The sequence below is a fragment of the Ictalurus furcatus genome, chromosome 10 (assembly GCF_023375685.1).
Source record: "Ictalurus furcatus strain D&B chromosome 10, Billie_1.0, whole genome shotgun sequence".
NCBI classification, from domain to species: Eukaryota; Metazoa; Chordata; class Actinopteri; order Siluriformes; family Ictaluridae; genus Ictalurus; species Ictalurus furcatus.
In genome coordinates, this window is record NC_071264.1 from 23,377,180 (window position 1) to 23,390,220 (window position 13,041).

The 13,041-nt window shown below is 39.8% G+C and overlaps 1 protein-coding gene across 1 annotated transcript in view; it reads left to right on the plus strand.

Annotated features, from left to right (window-relative positions):
- igf1rb (insulin-like growth factor 1b receptor) overlaps positions 1 to 8,092 on the plus strand; it is a 91,882-nt gene extending 83,790 nt beyond the window's left edge. Inside the window, exon 21 of the mRNA XM_053635217.1 lies at positions 1,679 to 8,092. Coding sequence (XP_053491192.1) covers positions 1,679 to 2,066 — 388 coding nt within the window. The 3' untranslated portion in view covers positions 2,067 to 8,092. The remainder of the gene's footprint in view (positions 1 to 1,678) is intronic.
- The last annotated feature ends 4,949 nt before the right edge of the window (positions 8,093 to 13,041 follow it).

Here is a 13,041-nt window from a genome sequence, read left to right on the forward strand (position 1 = left end):
CTGTCTCAGCGGTGGGCCACAGTGAACTGTTTTGTACAGTGTTTTGCAGTGTGTGTACCACACTCGGACTGTGAGTTTGTTTTTGTTTGCCAGAGATCGAGTGTGTGTCGTATTAGTGTATTTGTGACCACTGTTTGTGTTGTCAGCGGATGTCTCTCGCAGTAGAGAAAAGTGTGTTTGTGTGTGTGCGCATGTGTTCTATGGTTCTGGTGTTTGTTACTGTGTGTGTGTCTGTGTGAGTTAGTGAAATGAATCTAGCACAGGGATAAGGGTGGTATTTATTGCAGCAGTCTGTAAACTCTTCTGATATTCTTAGCTTGTTTGTGTATAATTAAAGGTAGTGAACTGGAATGCCCCTCAGCGTACGCTAGCCATCGCTTTCCTTCGGGATTTTTTTCTTTTCCTCTTTCATAATAGGAACAGAGCCATCGCCTTATAGTTCCTCTGGCGTTCTTGGACTTCTTTATAGCTTGGCCATGTGATTTCATCACAAATGCCGTGTTTGCAGTACAGCAGGCCTCGGTATGCATCATGAGATCATTGCAGCTGTGTTTGGCATGTAGCTGCTGTCTGTGTGCATGTTTCATTTGGTCTGCTCTCCACACTGCCACCTGTTGTTAAGAGAGGGGGAACACATCCAATTATGTCTAAGTTAAAATGTTGTCATTTGCCAGCAACTGTTTGGAAGATGTGAAAGACTTCTGGCTGCTTTTTTTTTTTCTCCCCGACTACTCTTGGTGTTTGTGTTTTTCTCACCTTAAAGAAGTAACTTTGACGAAATATAAAATCTGCACTTTACAACTTATTGGAAATGTTGTCGATTATCCGAGGCTGATCGGTTGAAAGCTTGTCTCAGCCTAAAGAAGAAGTTCTGTAAAATATCTGCCAGAAAGCACATCAGATTGGTCAGTGTGGTTTAGGACACTATAACCAGAAAGAACAGTTTACTATATAATTGGGTATCGTTTATGGAATCATTAGGCATTATCCCCAACGCCACACCTCCCAGTTTGAAGGTGGAATTGTGGCAGAAATATGGAAGTTATCCAGACGGTATTATAACTATATTTTATTGTGTAAATGTGGAAGATCTCCACCAAATTCATTCTTACATCTTCAGTAACTCTTTAACCCTGGTCCTGGTGGTGGTGGATCCGGAGTATATGCTGGGAACACCGTGTGTTAGGCAGGAATACACCCTGTATGGGAAGCCAGTCTATTGCAGGGCATTATGGACTCGCACATCCACACACTCACTCACTCAACCCTTGGGGCAATAAATCATGCCAGTCCACCAACTGGCATGATTTTAGGTGGTGGCAGGAAACCAGAGACCCTGGAGTAAGCCCTTGTGAATATGTGAAACTCAACACAGGCACGCTGCTCCACCGCCCCTCTTACTGTACGATATAATTTCATTGAATTTTACCCATGGGTCCTTTGCAACAAAAAAAGGTATTTAAGTTGTTGTTATGAATGCGGATTATTTTCACTTTTATAATTGTCAGGTTTAGTTACAGGCCAAAATTCATCTGTTATTCAGTACTGAGAGTTCTTTTAACTTGTTTTTATCTCAGACGTTGAAAATATCATTTTGGTCAAGTATCATTTTCATTCTGTGTGTGTGTGTGTGTGTGTGTGTGTGTGTGTGTGTGTGTGTGTGTGTGTGTGTGTGTAGGTTTGAGCTGATGCGCATGTGCTGGCAGTACAACCCGAAGATGCGTCCCACCTTCCTGGAGATCATCAGCAGCATCAAGGATGATCTGGAACCCAATTTCAAGGAAGTGAGCTTCTTCTACAGCGAAGAGAACAAGCCGCCAGACACGGAGGAGCTGGACCTAGAGAACCTGGGCACCATGGAGAACGTTCCCTTGGAGCCCTGTGCCAAGGCCCCAGTTCCCTCACCCACTCCCTCCTCGCCTTCCTCGGGCACAGACAAACGCTGCTCCAATGGGCCGGTACTTCTGCTGCGAAGCCCTTTCAATGAGGCACAGCCTTACGCGCACATGAACGGGGGCAGGAAGAACGAGCGCACGTTGCCCTTGCCCCAGTCGTCAGCATGCTGATGCCAGCCTGCCTACTTTTTATCCTCTTTTCTTAGGTCACGTTAAGCCTCGCTGGCACTCCGGAGAACTCCCGCTCCACTCTGTCTAATCACCACGTCCTCTCTGGAACCGAGTGCCACGAAGGAAACCTCGACAGAAAGGCGTCGAGGCGGTCAACCTCTCATCATACCTCAGTGACGCAGTTTGTTTTTCTCTTTGTGTTGCGACCTGCGTTGACTGACAGACAGGTGGCAAACTTCACCGCCATCACTATAGGAGCACGGCAAACACTGACCGGGAAGAGAAAAAACAAAACCCTGAAACAATATGGAACACACACAGTAACTTCCAAGGAGCGCACACTCCCTCCTTTTATAGTGTTTTTGTTACTTTTATACATTTCCAAATAGGGAATTTCACATTTAGGGTCTTGTCTGAAATCAGTCATTGTGAGGTGGCATTATTGTAAATCAGAATTTAACTGCGCATATTCTTAATCTTTATTCCAACAGAGAGGCACTTTGTGTTTTAGGTGTCCAAAGACATGATAGCTCTTTAAAAAAAAAAAAAAAAGGAAGAAAAAAAAAGTGCGTGCCGGAGCGGTTACAGTGCGGCTCGAAGCCGGGTGGGCACCATTAACATGGAATCTCATCTAACAAACCGTGAGACTCCGCCCACTCTGTGTATCTACTCAATAGTAGAGCAGAAAGTTTCAAACCTGCCATCATCTTTTTACAAAAAAAAATAATATACTTTTTTTTTTTTCTTTTTCTTTTTTTCTTGCCGTATTTCTTGCTGCGCTTGAATGTGCACAAAAGCAAATATGACACTCCACATTTTTTTTTTTACACTGGTGTGTATATATCTTATCTATCTCTAAATATATACCTATTTTTTTCAGCTCTTCTTGTGCTTAATTGATTTATGATCAATGCAGAGGTTTTTCACCAGATTGCCTCCTGTTTATTTTCTTGACCAGGTTTCTGTCTCATACATTCGATTCTACTGCAAAACTTCCAGCCACGTTCAGAAAGAAACAGGAGGAGGGGCTGTTGGGTCGCAGAAGTGAAAACATGATCCTAAAAAGGCCTAACATGCAATTAACCACATAGCAAAAAAAAAAACAACAAAAAAAAGGGTACCTGGAAGAGATTAAGGCAAGCACAGTGTAATTGAAGGGATCTAGAGCGTCGTGAAACCATCTCAGTCGGTCAAACGTTGGACCACAGAGCAAACACGTCATTCTTCATCATCTGTCACTTTTCTACCTTTTTTACGGTTTAAATGAACTTCTGTATGTCTGTACTGAAAGAAGCTGCTATTTTTTTCTCGTTTTCTTTTGTGGTTGTAATATATATATCTATATGTAAAACAGATCCTTCGGGTTAAATCCTTTAGTGTCCACTACCATCTTGTACTTTTGCATAAGAAATATATACTATTTATATTTTCTGCCCCTTTTTCTTTTTCTCCATCCACATTACAGAGTGCATTCGTTTCAGAATGGGTTTTTTTGTTGTTCTCTTTTGGCATAGATTTAAAAAAAAAAATACAAAAAAAAACAAAACAACAGTACAAATTCACTTCATTGTGGAATTCATGGTGGCAGACTCTATTAGCAGTTAAACACTGTGTCTTATCAAATCAGATTCTCAGGTTAAATCCAAACCATCATTTCAAGCACCTTAAACATGTTAAAGATATTTTTTTTTTTGTTTGTTTCCATCACAATACAATCCTGTTACATACTGCAGGAATAGGATTAAAGGAATCGTTTGGCCAAAAATTAAATTTGCCCCTTTTTAAAAAATAAAAAAAAAAATTTTTTTTTTTTAAACAATTATTTTTTTTATTAGGGATGCATCAATACCATTTTTACCTCCAGACCAAGTACGTGTGTTTTTGCTACTCACTGATACTAATACTGAAATGAGTAAAATACCGAGTATAAAGCAATCAGGGGCATCATGGAACATTTTATTTAGCTTTGTTTATGTCGCTAGCTGCACTGTGCTCCTGGTAATGACCTCATGAGTTGTATGTTTAAGATGTCATGATGTTTAAACATGATCTTTTAGTAAAGAACGCGAGAGCACAAAGAGCAGCGATCGTTCAAAACGAGTGCCGTCAATTATACAAAGAGGAACGCGTACGTTTTTATAAGTCTCAGTGCTCGCAGAACTGAACTGCTCTTACACACCTTGCACTTGTTTTTAGTGACCAGATGCTGTTGATATTTTTGCAGAGCACAGTTTGCAGCCTGCTTTGCTTTCTTTCGCCATCATTGATTGTCAGACATGTCTGGAAAGTTGTCATGTCACTTCATCTGTTTATTAACCTGGCAACATGCACTGAGCTGACGTCGTGTAGTGATGTAGTCACACGGTTTCAGATGTTGATGTCGGAGCTACGAGTATGAATAAACGAGCATGGTATCAAACCAGTAACTGGTAACTGTATCGGTTTTGATGCATCCCTAAGTTTTTACCTTAACTGCGAATGACCAGTCGAGACATGGTGCTCGGTGTCCTGCTTTATTAACTCTGTGCAGTTTGAGAGAGGTGTATGATTTAGCATGTAGGCTGTATGATGGTAAACAGGTCGTTATAAGCTTCTCTTACTTTAGTCTTTTAGTGCTCCAGTGCATAAATAAATAAAGAAGGTGTTTCTGGCACTAAACGTGCTCCTTGCCATGTAAGTTTGGTGCTTGTAAGTTGAATTTTTGGCTGTTATTTAATTAGTGACTGACACTGCCGCCATGCTTATGGAAACCCATTGAACTGCCTGCTCGCATAAACATCATCAAAAGAAGCATTAAAGAGATGATTAGGCAAATCTATGCAGAAATTGTGCTCACATAATATAGTGGTCCCTTTCATCCATTTCACAATCAAAAACTTTGACTCGTGCCAGTTTTTTTTTTTCCACCTTTCTTCAGTTTTTCCTCTTCCTCCTCTATTTGTATCATTATTTATTTTGATTTTTTTTTTTTTTTTTTGTGATGTGTTTAAAATCACTGTAAAAATCCCCCTTGTGTTTGAGTTATTTTTCAATTTTTTTTTCATGGCTTTGGGACTTGTTTGTTTCTCCTTCAAGCATTTATCTACCTCACCCTTTTTTTTATATATAAATATATGAACCTGTATATAAAGAAAATTCATCAGATTTCTTTTCCCCCCAGCCAAAAAAAAAGGACTCTGTAAGTGCTCTGTGTATGTGAGTAAACCTCAAACACTACCAACCACGGCCTGGCGGCGGAGGCGCGCTGGCGTCGTGGAGGTTCGGACAAACTGGCTGCTTTCTTGCATCCCTATACGGTTTCCAATTTGTTCCTTATTTATTTTAGAGAAAAAGGCCTTATAAGTTAGCTTCAAATGTGCTGGAACGTTGTTGACATTTAATTTATGCCTCTTTTGTCTTGCTGAGACGGGGGGAAACGGTACTGAGACGTCAGAGTGAAATGGTCCTTTATTCATCATGATGGTTTTTTTTGTTTTTGTTTGTTTGCTTTTCCCCCACAATTGTTCACCAAGTTCTATGTTTTCTCTCAAGCTTTATTGTAATTGTAAGTTCATTATTGAGTATTGTGTTGGAATTTAAACATGAATTGAAAATTGATTGCCGAGAACGTTGTCGAGTGTATGTTGGTGGCTTCTGAGTCAGTATTGTTTGAATGGCTTCTGGTGAATTTAGATGTTTTGTGCCGGGCGTCGGAAAGCTGAACCACTTTAGAAATGGGTGAAACTGTAAGAAGATTGGACCGAGAGTTTAAAGGACATGACACTAAATTTGCTCTTGCCTTTATACATTATGCAGCCAACAATCAGAACCGATATGGCTTGGTTAAAAGTGAAACGGGTTGCTGCAGAAAACAGTAGCTATTAGTCCTCATCATTGCCCTCTCTTTACTCAACTGCCTTAAAATTAGGCATGTGCTGATATTCAGTTTGGATATCATGAGAAGTTCTGACCTTTCATCGCGGTTAATGATGCGGCCACCTGTCTTCATGCATCTCTGAGGAAGCACTTGATAGCCGTCATCCTCCCCAGCTGGGAGCTGACGTATGACGGGAGAGCTTGCTGGTGCGTGGGACTTGATCCAAACTAAATTGGGGAGAAAATCAGGGGAAAATGTTTTTATTGACTTCCTAATTTTGCCTCGACTTTCTGCAGAGATCGTGTTGGGTAAGGAGCCAGTTTAACAAACATGATTGTGAAAAGTCAGTGTACCTAACGATGTGCCATTACTTTACACAGCAGAGGTCCCGATTTGATCAAGTTGTTGGATAGCTGTGTGCCGTAGTGTAACGCTCATAAGCTTAATCAGTTCCATTTATGCTAGCTCTTAAAATGTCCAGGATGCCCCTGTGCCTTCTCGTTATCAAACTGGAGAAGGGCCTTTACGTACTCTGGCAAGAAGCAAAGTTTTAAAATATTCAAATGAAGCTAATAATCATACCACCGGAACAAATCTGACCGAATGAATCAGCCGTTATTTCCGCAGCTATGTTAGAGTGAACAAAGTGATCACGCATCACATTTCCCATCGTAAACCTATAATTCGTTGAGATTGGACATAATTTGTATCTCATTACATTAAATACAGATTAAATAAATAAGCAGTAGCTGCTTTCAGTGCAATTCTTTGAAATCTTACAATGCAGTTTTTTCCCTTTTCTCTTTTAATATTTAAGAATGCTAGAGCTTCAGGTTAAGACGTATACAAAAGCTAAACATAGTTACAATCTATACAGTTTATAGGAGAGAACGTCAGAATTTGCGCATTTGAAGGGATTTCCCAGGTCACAACATATTTATCCAGCTTTGAAAAATCAGATCTTTTCATTCAGGACCGACGTTATCTCCTTTAAACCGTCCCTCAGATGACATGTATGGGTACTGAGAATGTTCTGTTAAATATTGTGATACATCACAGATTATCAGCACATGCCTACTTCACACAGAATGGTAAAGCCATTTAGGACTGATGCTGCAACTGAAAGCTAGGATTGAAGGACAGATGGTACAAAATTTTGATGCTGGACAAGCTCTAACATCGTCCTGATGATCCTACTCTTTCAGTAGCTGTCCATCCTTAAACATACTGTCCCCTCTGAAAGTACTACTACTGTCCACTACTGTAACTGCAAGGTCAACTCTTGGTTGTTAGTACTTGTCTGGTTGATAATACACCAGTGGTTTCATCCTTTTTCAGGACAATCCAAATTGTTGTATTGGCTATGCCCAATGTTTGTGCAATGCCTCTGATTGATCTTCCTTTCTTTTTTCAGCTTCAAAATGGCTTGCTTTCTCCCATAGACAGCTCTCTGGTCTTCATGTTGGTTTGTCCTTTTTAACGACAAATACAGTCTTCACAGACAAAACCTTGGGCTCAAACCTAGACTAGACATTCAGAGCTATTTCTGGGCAACAAGAAACACCTGTCAGTCACGTATTCCAGTATTTTTGGGTGGGTTCAAACTAAAGGTGCCATGTTCTAAGTTGTTTAATACATCTAGATGTAAATATGAGGAAATGAAAGCTGACATTCTCATCTGTCGTCTCATATTCATCTTTTCATCTCAAACGCAAATTTATTCAGTGTATAGGGGGGGAACCCCAAAGTTTTGGCCTTGCCGTTCCAGTACTTTCAGAGCGGACTGTAAAGTCACTTCAAATTTGTAATACCATTCTGGGTCCTGGGTCAGATTGCCATTGGGCTCGGTTTCCTCAGGGCTTCTCTGCTCTGCTGCTCATCACACTGCTGCTCCCCATCACTCACCTTCTGCATGACTGATTCTGGTCCTCACACTGTACTCTACCGGTACATGCTTTTCACTAAGAGCGGGGCAATGATGTGGATGAGAGATGAACTCCTAGTTCTCTAAATAAAGATTTTATTCACTTTATTCCATATAGACATTTTTTTAACCAATCAACATTCTGATATTTGTACAAAAAAAATAAATAATAATAATAACAACAATAAAGTATGGGGTTATTAAAAAAAGAGAGAAATATATAGTTTAAAGATATTTAACAAAGGATAGGAAATATATTCTAGATATGGAGCTCAAGAGGTTGTGTATAGAGAAGGTGGAACATGAGGAAGGTCTGTGGTCCAAGCTGCTTCTTCAAGCCTGATGGTTCCAAGTTTAAAGAAAAACAGGTACTTTATAAACATTTTTCATGTGTGTTGTTTTGCAGAAGAAAAAAAAAATAGAAAGGAAAATGTGCCCCATGAATATGACCGATGTTAATAATGGTTTTGTTTATAGTGGCACATTGCTGGTGTTTTTTTTTTTTTTTTTTTTTATAAACGTGTGTGCGCGAGTGTGTATGTGATATTTGCTACGGGAAAAAAAAATAAATTCAGCTCACCAGCTTTGTCATTTGTGTTGTTTTGTATAGACTGATTTATCGACATGGATTTTAAATTAAAGTCATTTATACCGTAAATATTCAAAGAATACAAGGATTAAGGATGTCTTAAAGCATGTAGTAAATGATTCACAGGTTCATTGTTGTATGATTGTCACAGTTTGATGCTTCTCTTGTACTCTAAGAGTAACAGTAGTATAATTATGCACAGACATTTGGCACCAATGAACATATAAGTGTATTAATGTCTGCCTTTGATCTGTAAAATCTGGACAAATTCATTCAAATAACTTAAATCTTTAAAACCTACTACTGAATTACTAAGCATTTACTTAACAAATTTACTATAGTAGAACTGAGTCTAACTAATTTTTTTTTTTTTTTTTTTTTTTTTTTTTTAAATGACTGATCAAGGATAAAACAGTTACAAGTAGTTTAATTATGAAAAATTGTCATGCAAGGAATAAAACACTTGAAGGTGTGCTGAGGTAGGAAAATAATCAACGACAGGGTGGTGTGATGTGGAGTCCCTGTTAGTGCCCACAAGTTTGTATAAGTTAGTATTTTCCTATAAGTGTTTTATTCCTCTTGATACCACAGAAATTCTTTCAAATATTTTTTTTATCCGTTTCTAGTTAATTTATTGTTGTTGAGTGTCAGTGAAACAAAATAGATCCTGTTATCACTTACATTATAGTAGCTATAAACAGTCAACTTAAACAACTTTCCTCTGGCGGGAAACTTGTCTTTACCTCTGACTTTAAAAGCGCTGGCACTGGGGACTCCTTCCATAGCTGCTAAATAAACATCTCCTTACAGAAAGTTTCACCATATCAGCACTTACATGTTGTTGCCCCATTCTGATTTCTTCTGTTTTTTGTGCAACTCATACTAAATAGTTTTAGATCTTCAAACAAAATACAATATAAAACAACGGCAACCTGAGTAAACACACAATAGGTTTTTTTTTTCTATTGAATAAAAAATAAAGTGCTCCCACACCTATCACCCATGTGAAAAACTAATTGCTCCTTTAAACTTAAAATCTGGTTGTGCCACCTTCAGCAGCAATAACTGCGACCAAACGCTTCCGGTAACTGGAGATCAGTCTTTCACAGTGCTGTGGTGGAATTTTGGCGCACTCTTCTTTGCAGAACTGCTTTAGTTCAGCCAAATTGTTGGGTTTTCAAGTATGAACTGCCTTTTTACAGTCCTGCCACAGCATCTCAATTGGTTCAACTCAGGATTTTGACTAGGCCACTCCAAAACTTTAATCTTGCTTTTTTTTTTTTTTTTACCATTCAGAGGTGTACTTACTCCTATGGGTTTGATCGTAATCCAGTTGCTCTTGAATTTCAACTTACGGACTGAAGACCGGACATTCTCCGTAAGGATTTTCTAGTAGAGAGCAGAATTCATGTTTCCCTCGATTATTGCAAGTTGCCCAGACCCTGAAGCAGCAAAGCATCCCCACACCATCACACTTCCACCACCATGCTTGACTGTAGATATGATGTTCTTTTTGTGGAATTCTGTGTATAGTTTACACCAGATGTACCGGGACCCGTCTTCCAAATACTTTGACTTTCAACTCATCAGTCCACAGAACATTTTTCCAAAAGGTTTGAGGATCATCAAGATGTGCTTTGTCAAAATTCAGATGAGCCTTAATGTTCTTCTGGGTTAGCAGTGGATTTCACCTCGACACGTTTCCATGGATGCTGTTTATGCCCAGTGTCTTACTGATAGTGGAGTCATGAACAGTGACCTTTATTGATGTAAGAGAGGCCTGTAGGTCCTTTGATGTTGTCCTTGGCACTTTTGTGACTTGCTGGATGAATAGTTGCTGTGCTCTTGGAGGAATTATGGAAGGTCAGCCACTTCTGAGAAGGTTCACTACTGTGCCAAGTTTTTTCCATTTGGAGATAATGGCTCTCACTGTGGTTCTTTGGAGACCCAGAGCATTTGAAATAGCTTTGTAACCCTTCCCAGACTGATGTATTTCAATCACCTTCTTCATCATTTCTGGAATCTCTTTCAATTTTGGCACAGTGTGTTATTGGGTAAGACCTTTTAACCAACTTCATGCTGTTGAAAAAGTTCTATTTAAGTGTAGATTTGACTGAACAGGGTTTGCAGTAATAAGGTCTGGTTGTGTCTAGTCCAGCTGAACCCCATTATGAATGCAGTTTCATAGATTTGGGGAATTAGTAATGACGGGGACAAACACATTTTCACACAGGCCCAGTTGGTAAGTGTACTTGTTAAAATATAACGATATAGTAGCAAATAGGTTATCAGACAAATATTTCAAGTATTTCCCTGGAATATTACGCTTGAAGTTAAATAAGAAATTCAGACAGTTAAACTACTTACCCACAGAGACAGACAGACAGACAGACAGACAATACACACACTCCCTTTCCACTTTAATGATACAGTGCATAAAAACATGCAGATGCACATCAAGAGCTTCAGTTAATGTTCAATCAAACATCGAAATGTGGAAAAGTGTGATCTGTGTGACTTTATTGTTGGTGCCAGACAGGCTGGTCTCCTGGGATTTCCACATACAACAGTTACTAGAGTTTACACAGAATGGTGGGGGGGGGGGTGAGAAAAAAAGAAAAAAAAATTGTGTGAGCAACAGTTTTGTTGGTGGGAACACTTTGATAACAGAGATCAGAGGAAAATGACCAGCTTGGTTCAAGCTGCCAGGAAAATATAATCATAGATTATATTATCTTTACAACTGTGATGAGCAGAAAAGCATATCGGCTTGCACGAAACATCGAACCTTTTTAATAAGTAGGACAGTGAGTTTAGATGTACTACATTTGATGTCAGAGGGGAGATTTTGGCAGAACAGTAGATGAATATGGGCTATTAAATACATAAAATAAATACACATAACTACACATACACCATATACCCAGAGGTATGTGGATACCTGATAATCACACCCATATGTGCCCATTCCAAACCATGGACATTAACATGGAATTGATCCCTCTTTTCCGGTTATAATAACTTCCACTCTTCTGGGAAGGTTTTCCACTAGATTTTGGAGCATGCCTGTGGGGATTTGTGTTCATTCAGCCACAAGAGTATTAGTGAGGTCAGGCACTGATGTTGGGTGAGGAGGTCTGGGGTGCAGTCGGTGTTCCAGTTCAACCCAAATGTGTTCAGTGGGGTTGAGGTCAGGGCTCTGTGTAGGACACTCCACTGTGCAGAGATCTTCCACTCCATCCTTGGCAAACCATGTCTTCATGGAGCTCGCTTTGTGCACAGGAGCATTGTCATACTGGAACAGGTTTTGGCCTCTTACTTCCAGTGAAGGGGAAAATTGTAACGCTACAGCGTGCAAAGACATTCTGTACAGTTGTGTGCTTCCAACTTTGTGGAAGAATCACATATGGGTGTGATGGTCAGGTGTCCACAAACTCTTGCCCAAATAGTGTATATGACCACATTCAACAGTATTATGTGAAGTGTTTGGTATATAGTGCTCTCGAGTCTGTATGTTCCAGGGGTGCTTTTCATTTCTCATTTATGCATCCTCGCTTCCTTTCCTTGTGTCTTAGCTCCACCCCCTCAGGATACGAGGGAAGGACACAAGAATGAGATGCGAGGAGAGAGGTTTCCTCGCTCTCTAAAGCGTCACTTCACACCGACGTCAATTAATGATGACTGTACTCAGTTGGATGACCTCACTGTGCTTCAGGGATCCGCCGTTATGCTGTTGGAGCTCGGTGAATGACATTCTTAATAAAGCTAAATGCACTGATAGTATGTGAAATGTCTGGGTTATTCAACAATGAATTAATAAACAATACATAATTTGTAGCATATTTTGTGCAGCTTTGCATATCCAAACACGCAAGGATCAATTAATTACAATACTCATTATAAGCATATTATTATTATTATTATTATTAATAGGATATTATTTAATAGGAGCAGTGGTATCTCAGTGGTTAAGATGTTGGGCTACTGATCTGAAGGTCATGAGTTCAACCCCCATCACCACCAAGCTGCCACTGTTGGGCCCTTGAGCAAGGCCCTTAACCCTCAAATGCTCACACGTATAAATGAGATAAACGCAAGGCGCTCTGGATAAGGGCGTCTGCCAAATGCTTTTAATGTAAATGTAGTTGTGTTTCACACAAAATGCCATCACATCATCATTTTTGTTTGAGATTGTGGCAGATGTACAGGAGGAGGAGAATTTATTCATACATCAGGTTTATCGACATGAAACACTTCCACATAGGATACACCTGTGTGTCCTCGCTCCTAGCTCCTCTGGAAGCTTCCTCACTCCTTGTTCCTCGCCTCCTCATGGTGCAATTAGAAAATTGCTATGTCCTTCAAGATGGCTGACTTCGATCTATTTCCGGGTCACGGGCTGGAGGGCGGAGGAGTGAGGAAACGAGGAAGCATTGAGTTTGAGTATTGAGAAGCACCGCGTGACATTTTTGCTCTCCGTCCGCTTGTTGGATCACCTCTTGCTTGGTGTTCTGGTATCTCACTAATGTTTTACAAATTAAGCACTGACTACAACCCTGAACAAGTTAAATTGGTTACTGAAGATTAATGAATAAATGAAGAAGTG